At 43.7% G+C, this 16,760-nt stretch overlaps 1 protein-coding gene and 1 non-coding gene across 7 annotated transcripts in view; one reads left to right on the top strand and one right to left on the bottom strand.

Annotated features, from left to right (window-relative positions):
* Window positions 1-16,094, top strand: part of COMMD7 (COMM domain containing 7) — a 30,523-nt gene extending 14,429 nt beyond the window's left edge. For 3 of the 6 annotated variants that reach the window (XM_060188589.1, XM_060188587.1, XM_060188584.1), the window contains 6 exons: window positions 9,431-9,487; window positions 9,569-9,606; window positions 10,395-10,497; window positions 11,176-11,225; window positions 13,310-13,358; window positions 14,167-16,094. In XM_060188589.1, coding sequence (XP_060044572.1) covers window positions 9,431-9,487; window positions 9,569-9,606; window positions 10,395-10,497; window positions 11,176-11,225; window positions 13,310-13,358; window positions 14,167-14,243 — 374 coding nt within the window. In that variant the 3' untranslated portion in view covers window positions 14,244-16,094. The remainder of the gene's footprint in view (window positions 1-9,430; window positions 9,488-9,568; window positions 9,607-10,394; window positions 10,498-11,175; window positions 11,226-13,309; window positions 13,359-14,166) is intronic. The other 3 variants (XM_016187944.2, XM_007522714.3, XM_060188591.1) reach the window with 2 other exon arrangements.
* On the bottom strand, window positions 15,380-15,483 carry LOC132532463 (small nucleolar RNA U13). The gene has a single exon (XR_009544417.1). It is a non-coding gene; the product is annotated as a small nucleolar RNA U13 (small nucleolar RNA).
* Window positions 16,095-16,760: the final 666 nt, after the last annotated feature.

Here is a 16,760-nt window from a genome sequence, read left to right as displayed (position 1 = left end):
GGGACTTTGGAGCCTCAGGCATGAGAGTCTGTTTGCATAACCATTATGCTATCTCCCCTGCCCCTTATTTATTTTTTCTAATAAGTAGTAACACATATAGACCCTAGTTTCTTTTTTAGAAAATATTTTATTTATGGGGGTTGGGCCGTAGTGCAGTGGATTTAGCGCACATGGCATGAAACTCGAGAACCAGAGTAAGGATCCTGGTTTGAGCCCTTGGCCCCCACCTGCGGGGTGTGTGTGTGAGTGTGTCACTTCACAGGCGATGAAGCAGGTCTGCAGGTGTCTTTTTTTCTTTTTAAATTTTTTTTTTTTTATATGTATTTATTTTCCCTTTTGTTGCCCTTGTTTTTCATTGTTGTTGTAGTCATTATTGTTGTTGTTATTGATGTCCTATCATTGTTAAGATAGGACAGAGAGAAACGGAGAGAGGAGGGAAAGACAGAGAGGGGGAGAGAAAGATAGACACCTACAGACCTGCTTCATTGCTTGTGAAGCGACTCTCCTACAGGTGGGGAGCCGGGGGCTGGAACCAGGATTCTTACTCCGGTCCTTGCACTTTATGCCACGTGCACTTAACCCACTGCACTACTACCCAACTCCCTGCAGGTGTCCTCTCTCCCTGTCTTCCCCTCATTTCTCCATTTCTCTCTGTCCTACCCGACAACAACAATATCAATAACAACTATAATAATAACCACAACAATGATAAAAACAAGGCAACCAAAAGGAAAATAAATAAATAAACAATACTAAAAATATATTTTATTTATTAATAAGAAAGATAGGAGGAGAGAAAGAATCAGATATCTGGGAGTCGGGCGGTAGCACAGTGGGATAAGTGCACATGGCACAAAACGCAAGGCCCAGCCTAAGGATCACAGTTCGAGCCCCGACTCCTCACCTGCAGGGGAGTCGCTTAACAGGTGGTGAAGCAGGTCTGCAGGTGTCTGTCTTTCTCTCTCCCTTTCTGTCTTCCCATCCTCTCTCCATTTCTTTCTGTCCTATCTAACAATGACGACATCAATAACAACAACAATAACTAGAACAACAATAAAAAAAAACAAGGGCAACAAAAGGGAAAATAAATAAATATAAAAAAAAAAGTTTAAAAAACCATTAAAAAAAAAAAAAGGATCAGACATCTTTCTGGTATATGTGCTGCCAGGAATTGAACTCAGGACCTCCTGCTTCAGAGTCAATGCTATATCCACTGTGCCACCTCCCAGACCACTGTTATTTATTTTTAAATATTTATTCCCTTTCATTTCCCTTATTGTTTTATTGTTGTAGTTACTGTTGTTATTGATGTCGCCAGTGTTGGGTAGGACAGAGATAAATGGAGAGGGGAGGAGAAGACGGGGAGAGAAAGATAGACACATGCAGACCTGCTTCATAGACCGTGAAGCAACTCCCTACTGTTACTTATTTTTTTAGGATCTTATTTTTGAGGCCTGGGCAGTGGTGCCCCTGGTTAAGCACACGTAGTACTAAGTGCAAGGATCTGGGTTTGAGACCCTGGCTCTCCACCTGTGTGTGTGGGGGGGGGCGGGTAGGGGACAGTTCACAAACAGTGAAGCAGGTCCCAGCAATAAGCCTGGAGACAAAAAAAAAAGTTCTTATTACCTTTTTAAAACTAGAGAGAGAACCAGAGTGTCATTCTGGCTCACATGATCCTGGGGATCCAACTCAGGTCCTCATGCTTGAGAATCCAGCCCATCAACCCACCTCCAGGGCCACAACACTTCCTTCCTTCCTTCCTTCCTTCCTTCCTTCCTTCCTTCCTTCCTTCCTTCCTTTCTTTCGTTGCCCTTACTGTTTTATTTTCTTGTAGTTATTATTGTTGTTGTTGTTGATGTCGTCGTTGTTGGATAGGACAGAGAGAAATGGAGAGAGGAGGGGAAGACAGAGAGGGGGAGAGAAAGATAGACACCTGCAGACCTGCTTCACCACCTGTGAAGCGACTCCCCTGCAGGTGGGGAGCCGGGGGCTTGAACTGGGATCCTTACACCGGTCCTTGTGCTTTGCGCCACCTGCGCTTAACCCGCTGCGCTACCGCCTGGACTCCCTCTCCCTCCTTCCTTCCTTCCTTCCTTCCTTCCTTCCTTCCTTCCTTCCTTCCTTCCTTCCTTCCTTCCTTCCTTTCTTTCTTTCATCCTTTCTATCTTTCTTTCTCTCTCTCTCTCTTCCTTCCTTTTAAATATATTTATTTATTTATTATTTGGTAGAGACAGAGAAATTGAGAAGGGAAAGGAGACAGAGGGAGAAAGACAGAGAGATACTTCCAGCCCTGCTTCAAGTGAAGCTTTCCCTGTGCCGGTGGGGACCAGGGGCTTGAACCTGGGTCCTTGCACACTATAATAGGAGCACTTAACCAGGTGTGTCACTGTCACTGCCTGATCCCACGACACTGATTTTCTTTGTTTTTAAATTTTTTATATTTATTTATTTATTCCCTTTTGTTGTCCTTGTTATTGATTTTGTTGTAGTTATTATTGATGTCGTTGTTGTTGGATAGGACAAAGAGAAATGGAGAGAAGAGGGGAAGACAGAGGGGGGAGAGAAAGATAGACACCTGCAGACCTGCTTCACCGCCTGTGAAATGATTCCCCTGCAGGTGAGGAGTCGGGGGCTCGAACTGGGATCCCTAGGCTGGTCCTTGCGCCACGTGCGCTTAACCTGCTGTGCTACCACCTGACTCCCAACACTGATTTTCAATCGTCCTCTGTTTGGGGTCTCAGCCTCCATTACTTTCTCATCTCTCCTTGCACCCTGCTCTTCCTTTCCAACTATATGCAGTCTTTGCCAGCCCAGGGAGTTCCAGCCCTCTGCTGGTCTGTCACAAAGCATCCCACACCCTAACCTTCCTTTCCTCTCAGTTCCCAGAGGAGAGATAAGAGTTGTTATCTACCTGCAGCTACCGGTTTTTTTTTTTTTTTGGGGGGGGACTGTAATTATTTACAGCTCTCTATTGTTCATTCTGTGTTATGTGCACCTGCCTCATTCCCTGAAGTCCTGGGTGGGTCCTGGACCGCTTTCGTAAGCCACAGTCACAGGTAACTTGAGGACATAAAGCAGGGCGTGCATTTTTCAAAGCTGGATTGCTGTCTCTGTAGCAGATCTGTAGATACCGTGGCATAGCAGAGCATTCAAGATGGACCTTGAGGCTCAGTCACTTGGAGTGTTGATCACATCCTGTTAGGAAGCTCTTTAGCCATGGGCAAGCCTACATTTTTGAGTCTGTTTCTTATCTGAAAAAATGCAGTAAAGTGGGGCCACTCCCAGTCACCCCACTTCAGCAGAGATACTCATCTGAGAGGGTGAGATAGCTTACTTGAGAGAGAGGCTGCTTTGCCATGTGCTTGTCCCTCCCTGGCTAGCCCCAGTGCACCACTACACCAGGGGAGTAGTGTTGCATTAGGGGAACCTCCTCTCTCTCTCTTTGTCCCCCCCCACGGATTTAGTTATTTATGAGTGAACCAGAGCATCACTTTGACATATAACAATGTCAGGGATTGAATTTAGGACTTCATGCCTACAAATACAATGCGTTATCTACTATGTCGCCTCCTAGGCTTCTCTCTCTTCCTTTTCCTTCCTTCCATTCTCTCTCTCCTCCTCCTTCCTCCTCTTCTCTCTCTTCCTGTTTTGATTTTTTTGGTCATCACTGGGGCATGAATGTCTTGGGCTAACTTTTTCTCCACATGCACTTAACCCACTGCGTTAGACCGGGACAGAAAATATTGTCTCCCTAGACCAGGGAGTCTTGGAACCTTGGAGATGCACACACCTAGTAAACTTTTTTTTTTATTACAAGTTCTGAAAATTTTATTATAAAGAAACCTGCTTAACCAGTATCTGTGAAACAGTTAAGCCTGGAATTCTTCTTCTTTTTTTTTTTCCCTTTTTTTGGCAAGGGAAGGGTCAGATAAACTTCGTAAAGTGCTGGTATTTGTCTGGAGATTAAGGGACAAAGCACTAGAGATGAGAAGTGACTTCCCTTTTTTAAAATTTATTTTTTTCCTTTTTGTTTCCCTTGTTGTTTATCATTGTTGTTGTTGTTATTATTGTTGTTGGATAGGACAGAGAGAAATCAAGAGAGGAGGGGAGGACAGAGAGAGGGAGAGAAAGACACCTGCAGAACTGCTTCACCACCTGTGAAGCGACCCCCCTGCAGGTGGGGAGCCAGGGGCTTGAACCGGGGTCCTTACACCAGCCCTTGTGCTTGGTGCCATGTGCGCTTAACCTGCTGCACCATCGGCATAAGGATCCTGGTTGGAGCCCCCGGCTCCCTACCTGCGGGAGAGTCGCTCGCTTCACAGGTGGTGAAACAGGTCTGTAGGTGTCTATCTTTCTCTCCCCCTCTCTGTCTTCCCCTCCTCTATTTCAATCTGTCTCATCCAACAACAATAACTACAACAACAATAAGAAAACAAGGGCAACAAAAAGGAAAATAAATAAATAAATATTACAAAAGCAACTTGGGGGACTCGAGTGGTAGTGCTGTGGGTTAAGAGCACTTGGTGGAAAGCTGGAGAACCAAAGTAAGGATCCTGATTTGAGCCCCTCCCACCACCTGCAGGGGAGTCACTTCACAAGTGGTGAAGCAGGTCTACAGGTGTCTTATCTTTCTCTCCCCCTCTCTATCTTCCCCTGCTCTCTCCATTTCTCTCTGTCCTATCCAATAACAATGACATCAATAACAGAAACAATAATAAATAGAACAACAAGGGCAACAAGAATGAATAAATAAATATTAAAAAATTTTTTTAGTCAACTTGGAGGGAGTTGGGTGGTAGCGCAGCGGGTTAAAAGCGTGAGGCACAAAGCTCAAGGACCGGCATAAAGATCCTGGTTTGAGAAGTTCCCCTGGGCTCCCCACCTGCAGGGGAATCACTTCATTGGTGGTGAAGCAGGTCTGCAGGTGTCTTTCTCTCTCCTTCTCTGTCTACCCCTCCTCTCTCCATTTTTCTCTGTCCTATCTAACAATGACAACAACAATAATAATTATAACAACAATGGAAAACAACAAGGGCAACAAAAGGGAAACAAATAAATAAATATAAAAAAAAATCAACTTGGAGCACTGAAGCCACATTGATGACAAAACAAACAAAAAAATATCAAACTTGAACTGGATATTAACTATAAAGACCTGGTAGTTATGAGCTAATTGAATTGGCTGAAAACTGACCCCTTTTTGGAGGGCCTTTCTAGCCAAGGCTTCCCAGGGTCTTGCCTTTTCTATTTCCATGTGGTTTCCTTGTTCAATCTGATTCTAGAGATAAAAGGTTTCCTCCCATTGTTTAGGTGGTTTATTTTGCTGGGGACAACCTTTAGAATTATTTTTCTGGAGTGAGATGGGGGAAGGAGTCTGGTCTGAAGGTACTTAGGGGCCCTCCCTGGATGTGGTGGCTGTCTTCTTGCTCTTTAATTAACCATCTTCTGGAAGGCTAAAAAATGGATTTTTTTTTTAAAAAAAAAAACAGCTGCCAAATACTGCCTGTGAAGTAGTCTGCGGGTTAAACACTGTGGACTGCTAGCTACACTTTGTTTTCAGAAATTCAAGTTTGTAAGATGAACAAAGCAGCTCCCCCAGGGGTGGGCTTCCAGGGCTCTGAAAGCCCCTCTGGAAGTGACTTGTGAATTCTGTAAGGCCAAACTATTTAATCCAGCTTGGTATACTTCCTAAAAGTTGACGATCTTGAGCAGTATTGTCCAATAATACCTCTTTTAATTTTTTAAAAAATTATCTTTATTTATTTATTGGGTAGAGACAGCCAGAAATTGAGAGGGAAGGGGGTGATAGAGAGGGAGATAGATGGGAGTCAGGCCCTAGTGCAGCGGGTTAAGCAGGTTAAGCCCCCGGCTCCCCACCTGCAGGGGATTCACTTCACAGGCAGTGAAGCAGGTCTGCAGGTGTCTGTCTTTCTCTCCCCCTCTGTCTTCCCTTCCTCTCTCCATTTATCTCTGTCCTATCCAACACTGGAGACATCAATAACAACAACAGTAACTACAACAATAAAACAACAAGGGTAACAAAAGGGAGTAAATAAATATTTTTGAAAAAATGAAAGGAAGGAGAAAGACACCTGCCACACTGCTTTACCGCTGGCAAAGCTATCCACCTTGCAAGTGGGGACCTGGGGCCTGAACCCAGGTTCTTGCGTATTGTCTCATGTGCGCCCAGCCTGGTACGCCACACCAGGCCCTGTGCCTCTTTAATTTATGTTACACTAACACTGCTTTATGGCATGTCAGTTCCAGGTGTGTGGCTTCATACTTGGACATTTGTATATAACTATGTTATGATTCCCACTGAAAGCAGTTTCTACTCGTCACCATACAGTTGGCCCCTTTCCCCCCTCAGCAGGACTTTGAACCTAGATAGAAGTGGTGTCTGGCCTGCACTTCCCAATACTTCAGTGGCTGTGGAGCACTTGAAACAACTACTGTAACTGAGGAGTGGAGTTTTGAATTAAACTGCATTTTAACTAATTGAACAAAATTTATGGGCCAGCAAAATAGTTTACCTGGGTAGTGTGTTGCTTTATGTACACACCCAGGTTTGAACCTGGCTCCCTACTGCATTGAAGGCAGCTTTGATGTTGTGATTATCTCTCTCTCTGCCTTTGCAGAAGCAAGGGGTCAGGTGGTAGCCCAGTGGGGTTAGCGCACATGGCACGAAACTCGAGAACTGGCGTAAGGATCCTGGTTTGAGCCCCCAGCTCCTCACCTGCAGGGGAGTCGCTTCACAGGCGGTGAAGCAGGCCTGCAGCTGTCTCTCTTTCTCTCCCCCTCCCTGTCTTCCCCTCCTCTCTGGGTTTCTGTATAAATACCGCGCGCTAACCAATTGTGCCACTGGAGCTCCTCCTCTCTGGATTTCTCTCTGTCCTATTTGGCAACAACAACATCAGTAACAACAATAATAATAAGCACAACGATGATAAAAACAACAAAGGCAACAACAAAAAAGGAAAATAAGGGAGTCGGGCTGTAGCGCAGCGGGTTAAGCGCAGGTGGCGCAAAGCACAAGGACCGGCATAAGGATCCCGGTTCGAACCCCGGCTCCCCACCTGCAGGGGAGTCGCTTCACAGGCGGTGAAGCAGGTCTGCAGGTGTCTATCTTTCTCTCCTCCTCTCTGTCTTCCCCTCCTCTCTCCATTTCTCTCTGTCCTATCCAACAACAACAACAACAATAATAACTACAACAATAAAGCAACAAGGGCAACAAAAGGGAATAAATAAATAAAATAAATATAAAAATTTTTTTTAAATAAAGAAAATGTTTTTAAAAAAAGGAAAAAAATATAAGAAGCAGGGGGAAAGCTTTGTGAATGGTGAAGCAGTGCTGCAGGTATCTGTCTGTCTCCCTATCTCCCCTTTTCTTTTGACTTCTGGCTGTCTCTATCCAATACATAAAGATAATAAAAACAAATTATATATAACATATATTATTACTTCATATATATATATATATATATATATATGAAGTAATAAGAAAAAAATTTCTTTTTTCTGGGCAAATTTGGCTTCACACAGGTGCAGTTTCATCCCTCCTGGACTGCTTTTTCATTGAGATGGAACGAGAGAGGGAAGGAGACCCCAGAGCAAGAGAACTGACCCCAGGACCATGACATGCCCAGGCAGTGCCAGGACTTGAACCTGGGTCCGAGCACATAGCAAGGCAAGGTCCTTACCTGGTGAACTATTCCTGACCCTAGTTAACTAACATTTAAGCAGTCACATATGACAGCTGCAGAGATAGCTTAACAAGAGGGGCATCAGACTCTCGCAGGAGAGGCCCAGTATCCCAAGCACTGCATGTACTTTGAGTGGTGTTCTGGCTTGTTCCTATCCACTGTGACCCTTTCTTCTCACTCCTTCTTTTTCCTCTCCTCCTCTCTGCCTTGTGTGAAACGCCTCCTTATATGTAATAAATAAAGTAAATATTGAAAGTAGTAGCAGTTCAGGAGATGGCAGAGTAGTTAAGGTGCTGGACTTTTCAAACATTAAAACATGAGGTCCTGAGGGCCAGGGGGTGACAGACTGGGTTGAGGCACATGTCACAGTGAGTGAGGACCCAGGTTTGAGCCCCCAGTCCCCACGTGCAGGGAGAAGCTTTGCAAGTGGTGAAGCAAGATTGCAGGTGTCTCTCTGTCTCTCCCTCTCTATCATCCCCTTCCCTCTTGATTTCTGGCCTATCTCTAGCAAATAAATAAAGATAAAAAAAAAAAAAACCAAAAAACACGAGGTCCAAGTTTGATCCCTAGTACTGCTCTTGCTAGAGTGATACCCTGGTTCTCTCTCTATATATATCATTAACAAATAACATTTAAATAATTTTTGTTTAGTTTGGTTAGTTTTTAGATAGTGAGGAAGAGTGAGTGAGACCACAGCGCTGAAGCTTCTTCCTTCAGTGTGTCGGGGGCCAGGCACACTATCCAAGTAAGCTAGCTATCTCAGCGGTTCTGCACAGTGCGGTTCTAAGCTTTGTTTCTCTGCCTAGTCTGAGAATGAGCATTTCCCAAGTTGCCTCCAATGATCTTACTCAGTTGCTCAGATCAGGTATCACCATCTCCAGGTCCATAAAGTCTTTTATCTTTCTTTAACTGCTTCCAAGCTTCAAGGAGTTGGAAATACTTGTATAATTGTATAATAAAATGGACTGTCTTATTTTTCTTTTTTCTTTTTCTTTCTTTCTATTTTTTTTCTTTTTGCCTCCTGGGTTATTGCTGGGGCTCAGTGTCAGCGCCATGAATCCATTGCTCCTGGAGACTATTTTTTTCCCTTTTTTGTAGCCCTTGTTGTTTTATCATTGTTGTATTTATTATTGTTGTTGTTATTGATGTTCTTGTTGTTGAATAGGACAAAGAGAAATGGAGAGGGGAGGGGAAGACAGAGAGGGGGAGAGAAAGATAGACACCTACAGATCTGTTTCTCTGCCTGTGAAGTGACTCCCTTGCAGGTGGGGAGCTGGGGGCTCAAACCGGGATCCTTACTCAGGTCCTTGAGCTTTGCGCCATGTGCTTAACCTGCTGCGCTACCGCCGGACTCCCCTTTTTTCTATTTTTTAAAATGTATTTTATTTGACTGGACTGAGAGAGAAATTGAGTGGAAAGGGGACAGAGAGACAGGCAATACTGCGTCTCCATTTGTGAAGCTTTCCTACTGCAGGTGGGGGCTAAGGGCTTGAACCCAGGCCTTTGTGCATGGTAACATGTGCACTTAACCAGGTGTGCCACCACCTGGCCCCTTGTTTTTTTCAGTTGTACCTTTTCTTCCCATCCAGAATGAAATCTTCACGAGCTAACTAGTGCTTTTGTATATTACTTTTATCATCTGTGTCACATAGACTGTGCCCATCCAATGTTTATTGCCAACTGATTTATTGATTTACCCTTTCCCACTGATTTCTCCTATTTTATAGGTGCCTTGAAGAAGAGTCTCACAGCAGAGCAGATCCAGGCTGATTTCATAACTCTAGGTAGGTCACCATCCAGGTTTCCTCAGGGTGGTCAGCTTGGGGCTCTTGATGATGTTAATGTCTCTGTCTGTTCTCTTATAGGTCTTAGTGAGGAGAAAGCCACTTATTTTTCAGAAAAGGTATCATACTTCCTCTTTTCTTTCTTTTTCATGTGATCATCTTTTTCTTTCTATTTTATTTAATAGGACAGAGAAAAATTGAGGGGGGGGAGAAAGAAGGAGAGAGAGGGACATCTGCAGACCTGCTCCACCACTCCTGTGCCCCCCCCCAAGGTGGGAAGCCAGGCCTCCAACCCAGGTCCTTGCACATGTCCTCAACCAGCTTCACCACTGCCCAGGCCTCTCTTTTTTATTTTTAAGATTTTATTTATTAATGAGAAAGAGAGGGAGAGAACCAGAGCATCATTCTGGTTTATGCAGTGCTGAGGATTGAACTCAAGACCTCATACTTGTCTGACACTTTATAGATTGCCACCTCTCGGGCCTCCATAGCTCCTCTTAATCAAGGCTAATTATTAATTTCATGAGAAAAAACAAGTGGAAAATACTAAGGAAAAGCTATCAATCGTTTAGTCATTTCCCAGCTTAATGTTTTTCATTGAATTTCATGCAAAGACATACATGCAGCTCTTACACAGTGTTATTTAGTGCATCTCTGATAGTTTCCCTCTGATTCCACTGACTCTACATGTCATACAACTTTTGTTCCAATCTGGATTGAATCTTGGAATGAAGGAAGAGAATGTCTTCCATCCCTCTTAACTCTCCCATCCCCCAGACCTGTGCACTGAGGCCCAGCCCTCAGCTCTGCATTCCTTGCCCTGCCTGTACAAATATTAAGCTTTGCTATGTTGGGGGATGGAGTGAGGAGGGGCTCTTCTTCCCTCCATGATGATTTTGACCTTTAGCTTTTGTTTCAGTGGAAGCAGAATGCCCCCTCCCTTGCTCAGTGGGCCATAGGTCAGACCCTGATGATTAACCAGCTTATCGACATGGAGTGGAGATTTGGAGGTAACGAGTTAGAGCCAGTCCTGGGCCCTGTGAGTGATGGAAGTTGGTTTACAGAGGCTTTTGGATTGTTTTTTAAATTTTTTTTACCAGAGCACTGCTTGGCTCTGGCTTATGGCAGTGTGGGGGATTGAACCTGGGACTTGAGAGCCTCAGGCATGAGAGTCTCTTTGCATAACCATTATGCTATACCCCCACCCTTCTGGATAGTTTTTATGGGGGATAAGTGTGCTCCATCATCAAAGACTATTGGGACAACAGCTGCTTCTTGGTTTTGCTTTCACATTCTGCCCATGACTTTTTTTTTTTTTATCTTTTATTTTATTTATTTTAGATTGAAATTAGAGAAATTGAGAGGGAAGGAGGAGATAGGGAGAGAGAGAAAGAAAGAGAGAGACTCCTGTAGTACTGCTTCACTGCTTGTGAAGCTTCCTCCTGCAGATGGGCACTAGGGACTTGATCCTGGGTTCCTGTGCATGGTAATGTGTATGCTCAACCCAGTGTGCCACTGCCTGACCCTTTGTCCATGACTCTTGACAGATGGACTTCCTGGAGAGCACACTGTGCTGTCTTCAAACTCATCTGGCCCTGCACAGCTTCTGGGGAACCTGTAAAAATTTGAAGTCTTCAGTATAGGTCCTCATCAATCAATGATTCTTTTTTTTCCTCTTTTGTGTACAGTGACATCTGGGAGCAGTGAACTAGAGAAAGTTGGAAGTATTTTTTTACAAGTAAGTCTTCTCCTAATTTTGAAAATGGGTTATTTACTTATTTGTTTATTTAAAAAAATTTTAATATTTATTTATTTTCTCTTTTGTTGCCCTTGTTTCACTGCTGTAGTTATTATTGTTGTTGTTATTGATGTTGTTAGATAGGACAGAGAGAAATGGAGAGAGGAGGGGAAGACAGAGGGGGGAGGGGAAGACAGACACCTGCAGACCTGCTTCACGGCCTGTGAAGCAACCTCCCTGCAGGTGGGTGCAGGTCTAGCTTCACTGGGCAGGAGACAGAGGACCAGGGACTCATGGCTGAGCTGGGAACGCAGTTTATTCTTTATTGATGAGCAGGGGATGCGGGGATGCAGTTCAACAATCTAATCTAATCTCATCTCTTTATTAGAAAGCTCTGTCTTTTATGTCTCCGGAGGCGGAAGTGTCAGGAAGAGGAAGTACGTAGGACAGGGGGTGGGGAGAAGGAAAATAGCACAGGCACCAGTGGGGATTAAACCAGTGAAAACAGTGATGATGTAAATAGGCCACAGCCTCAAGCAGTGCAACAGAAGGGGTCTTAGAAGCAGACCAACAGGTGGGAAGCCAGGGGCTCGAACCAGAATCCTTAAGACAGTCCTTGCACTTCGAGCCATGTGCGCTTAACTATTTACTTATTTAATTTAGGATAAAGAGAGAGAAATTGAAAGCAAAGGGAGAGATGGGGAGGAAGGGAAATAGAAAGAGAGAAAGCATTGTTTCACCACTTGTGAAATTTCACCTTCAGATAGGGACCTCAGAACTTGAGCCCAGGTCTTGTAATGCAGCCAGTTACATTACCGCCCAGCCTTCAAAATGTGTTGAGTTTTGACTTGGTTAAAAATTACTGGGAGTTGGGCGGTAGTGCAGCGGGTTAAGCGCAGGTGGCGCAAAGCTCAAGGACCAGCGGAAGGATCCCAGTTTGAGCCCCCGGCTCCCCACCTACAGGGGAGTCGCTTCACAAGTGGTGAAGCAGGTCTGTAGGTGTCTTTCTCTCCCCCTCTCTGTCTTCCCCAGCTCTTTCCATTTCTCTCTGTCCTATCCAATAACGACAACAATAAAATAATCTGGGCGACAAAATGGAATAAATAAATATAAAAGGTATTTTTTAAAAATTACTAAATATGATGTAAGGGAGATAGCATCATAGTTATACAATGAGACTCATCCAGAGCTGAGCAGTACTCTGCTTAAAACAAAATGATTAGATCTGATATGAGTTTCTTTAATTACCTACTGGCATGAATGTTTCACCTATGTGCAATTCTGTCTCGAAACCAAAAATGTATTCACTAAAACCCATCTACTTTTGGATGAATATGATCCAGATAGCTCTTTTTTTTTTTGTACCAGAACACTGCTCAGCTCTGGCTTATGGTGGTACAGGGAGATTGAAATGAGGGCTTTGGAAGCTCAAGCATGAAAGTCTTTTGCCATAACCATTATGTTATCTCCCCCACCCCCAGATAGCATTCTTGAAATTTTGATTGTCCCTGCAATGATGGGACTTGTCAGAAGACTCTTTCTGTATCACTCTCAAGTTAGAGGCTGGGTGTGGTGATGTTTCTTTAAAAAGATTTTTACTTATTTATTCATAAGAGAAAGAGGAGGATAAGAGAGACAACCAGAATGTCACTTTGGCACATGTGATGCCAGCAACTGAACTTGGGACCTCATGCTTGATAATTCAATGCTTGGGCCTTGTGGTGGCGCACCTGATTGAGCACCTGTTACAATGCACAAGGACGCAGGTTCAAGCCCCCAGTCCTCACCTGCAGAGGGAAAGCTTCACAAATGGTGAAGCAGTGCTGCAGGTCTCTCTGTCTCCCTGTCTCTCTGTCTCCCCCTTCACTCTCAATTTCTGAATGTCTTTATCAAATAAATAAATAAAGGTAATTAAAACATTTTAAAAATAAAAAAAATAAATAAAACTCAATGCTATATAGCCACTGCACCGGCACCTCCTGGGCCATAAGTGTGTTGATGTCTTAAATGAAAGTTTAGTTTGTATGAATGCCTTTGCACAGTTGCCATCACTTTAAATCTCCTTTCTTTTTTTTTTTAATTAGTTAAAGTTGGTGATTAAGAAAGGAAATCAAACCAAGAATTTGTATATAGGTGAGTCCAAATTCTATTTGAGCTTCTTTTTTTTTTTGATATTTATTTATTTACTTATTCCCTTTCGTTGCCCTTGCTTTATTGTTGTAGTTATCCTTGTTGTCATCATTGTTGGATAGGACAGAGAGAAATGGAGAGAGGAGGGGAAGGCAAAGAGGGGGAGAGAAAGATAGACACCTGCAGACCTGCTTCACCACCTGTGAAGCTACTCCCCTGCAGGTGGGGAGCCAGGGCTTGAACCAGGATCCTTAGACTGGTCCTTGCGCTTTGCGCCATGTGCGCTTAACCTCCTGCGCTACCGCCCGACTCCTTCTTTTCTTTTTTCATGTTCTCTTCAATCAGTGGGTTCATAAAACCATCATGTGTCAATTCTTCCAGAAAAAAAAGATTTAAAAAGTTTACAACTGAGCTGTGGGGTAGCTATTTCACTGCTTCCTCTCTCATAAATTATAAGCCATCGCCAGATTAGAGATCCTACACTTTAAGAGCCTTTTTAAAAGATGGGAAATGAAGAGAAAGGGATGGTGAAGACAGACAGGCAGGAAGCCCTTGCTGTGGAAGTCACATTGCTTATCCTAACCCTGGGGAGGGGTGTCCTTTCACACCCTTTTGTGGAGCTGAGAGCCTCTCTGCATTCATTGTGCTCTTTTCTTTGTTATGATCAATTGCCTATCAAGAGCTGCTCAGGTATAGTGAGCCAGGAAAGAAAAAAAGAAAAGAAAAGAAAAAATTAGGGGGAAGATAAATTTTCTTGCATGATTCTGTGGAGTTGGAGACATATACCTGAAGCTGAATTTTCTCTCCCCAGAATTAACCTTGCCCCAGTTCTACAGCTTCCTGCACGAGATGGAGCGAGTGAGAGCCAGCATGGAGTGTCTCAGTTGACTTCTGTCCTCCTGCATCTTGGGAGGCCAGGTGCAAAGGTTTTTGAAAAACAAGGGATTAAGTATTTAAAAAGCCCTTTACAATTACCCTGTAAACTCTTTGTTAAGGAATTTCCACCACCTATCTCCCAGGACACATTTTAGATATTCAAACAAGCTATCAAGTTTCAATTCTGGGGAGGAAATAGGTTGAGTCAGTTCTCCATCAAAGTTCCAGAGTGCCATCCCTCAACATACAGGATGATTGGGTTAAGTGCACGTGGCTTAAGGATCCTGCAGGGGAGTCGCTTCACAGGCTGTGAAGTAGGTCTGCAGTTGTCTATCTTTCTCTGCCCCGGTCTTCCCCTTCTCTCTCCATTTCTCTCTGTCCTATCTAACAACAACGACATCAATAACAACAATATAATTACAATAACAATAAAAAAACAAGGACACTGGGAAGCAATTACAGAAGCCAGACCTTCCACCTTCTGCATCCCACAATGACCTTGGGTCCATACTCCCAGAGGGTTAAAGAATAGGAAAGCTATCAGGGGAGGGGATGGGATACAGAGTTCTGGTGGTGGGAATTGTGTGGAGTTGTACCCCTCTTATCCTATGTTTTTGTTAATGTCTCCTTTCTTAAATAAATAAAAAAATAAAAAATAAATAAAGGAAACTTTAAACATAAAAAAAAACACAAGGGTAACAAAAGGGGAAATAAATTTTTTTAAAAAAAAGGATGCAGGGGAGTCTGGCGGTAGGACAGCAAGTTACCGCAGGTGGCCAAAGTGCAAGGACCAGCACAAGGATCCCGGTTTGAGCCCCCGGCTCCCCACCTGCAGGGGAGTCGCTTCACAGGCAGTGAAGCAGGTCTGCAGGTGTCTATCTTTCTCTTCCCCTCCTCTCTCCATTTCTCTCTGTCCTATCTAACAATGACAACAACAAGGGCAACAAAAGGGAAAATAAATAAATATACATATAAAAAAAAGGATGCAGGATGATTGCATCCACCCCACCCTCAAAAAAGAGGAAGGGCCTGCTTATGACTCAGGAAGAGGTGACTCTATGAAGACTCTAGGCAAGGTCTCCAGCAATATTCCTGCACACTCTGTGGAGGTGATGCACGCTTTTTTAAATTTTTAAATTTTTTTTTCGTGTCAAAAGGGTGATGTGCCGATGTTGTAACAAGGTTTGTGGGTGGCACACCTCATGCAGTCACATGATAACCCAATTATCACTCTTATGAACTACAAAAGCATCTGTGATGCATGCTTAATCAGGTTTTTTTTTAAAAAATTTTTTTAAGATTTTATTTATTTAGTTATTTGAAAGATAGGAGGAGAAAAAGAACCAGACATCACCCTGGCACATGTGCTGCTAGGGATTGAATTCACAACCTCATGCTTGAGAGTCCAAAGCTTTACCACTTCCCAGACCACTGCTTAATCAGTTTTTAATGAGTTACCTGTATGTAAACACTTGATTGGTCAAATCTGAGGACAGGCTAAGCTTAGTCCTGGGTTCAGGTTTTAACCTATTGTGTTGTAATGAGGTGGGCCTTTAAAGTGAATTTAGCTTGCTCTATGGGTTAGATGATAAATAAAAAGTTTCTGAAGACCAGGTTTGCATCCAGTTGTCTTTATGCATGGGTAGACAGCCATCTCCCTCACAGAGAGCTGATTGTTGTGTATTAAAAAAACTATCTGCCTGGGTGGGGGTAGACAGTATAATGGTTATCTGCGTGAGGGTGGGGCTAGATAGCATAATGGTTATGCAAAGAGACTCTCATACCTGAGGCTCCAAAGTCCCAGGTTCAATCCCATCCCCCCTCCCACCACCACCATAAACCAGAGGTGAGCAGTACTCTAGTTCTTCTAGCATTTGCCCTTCTTCTGTAGCCAGTCAACAGCGTCAGGTTGAGCCTGATGTAAAGTTTCGAGACCTCCTAGTAAAAAAAAAAAACAAGTAAACAAAAATTATCTGCCTGTGACCTGGGAAGTGGCACAGTGAATAAAGTGTTGAACTCCCAAGGCTGACGTCCTGAGTTAGATCCCTGCCATTGCATGTACCAGAGTGATGATCTGGTTCTCTTTTTTCCTTTCACCTCTCTCTCATTAATAAGTAACTCTTAGAAGATGATACTGGTCTGGGGAGACAACATAGTGGTTATGCAAAAGACTCTTATACCTGAGTCTCTAAAGTCCCAGCTTCAGTCCCCAGCACCACCATAAACCTGAGCAGAGTAATGCTCTAGTTTCCCCTCTCTCTCTCTCTTTTTTTTTTTTTGGCCTCCAGGGTTATCTCTGGGTCTTAGTACCTGCACTACGAATCCACTGCTCCTGTGGCCATTTTTTTGAATAGGACAGAGAGGAACTAAGAGGTAGGGGAAGATAGAGAAGGAAGGAGAAAGATAGATAGCTGCAGACCTGCTTCACCACTTGTGAAGTGATCCCCCTGCATGTGGGAAGCCAGGGGTTCAAACTGGGGTCCTTGTGCTATGTACTATGTACAATTAACCTGCTTCCCCCCCCCCCCC

Source organism: Erinaceus europaeus, chromosome 1 (assembly GCF_950295315.1).
Source record: "Erinaceus europaeus chromosome 1, mEriEur2.1, whole genome shotgun sequence".
In the NCBI taxonomy this organism is placed as follows: Eukaryota; Metazoa; Chordata; class Mammalia; order Eulipotyphla; family Erinaceidae; genus Erinaceus; species Erinaceus europaeus.
The sequence above is the reverse complement of the archived record's forward strand: the minus strand, read 5'-3'. Positions and strand labels throughout refer to the sequence as shown.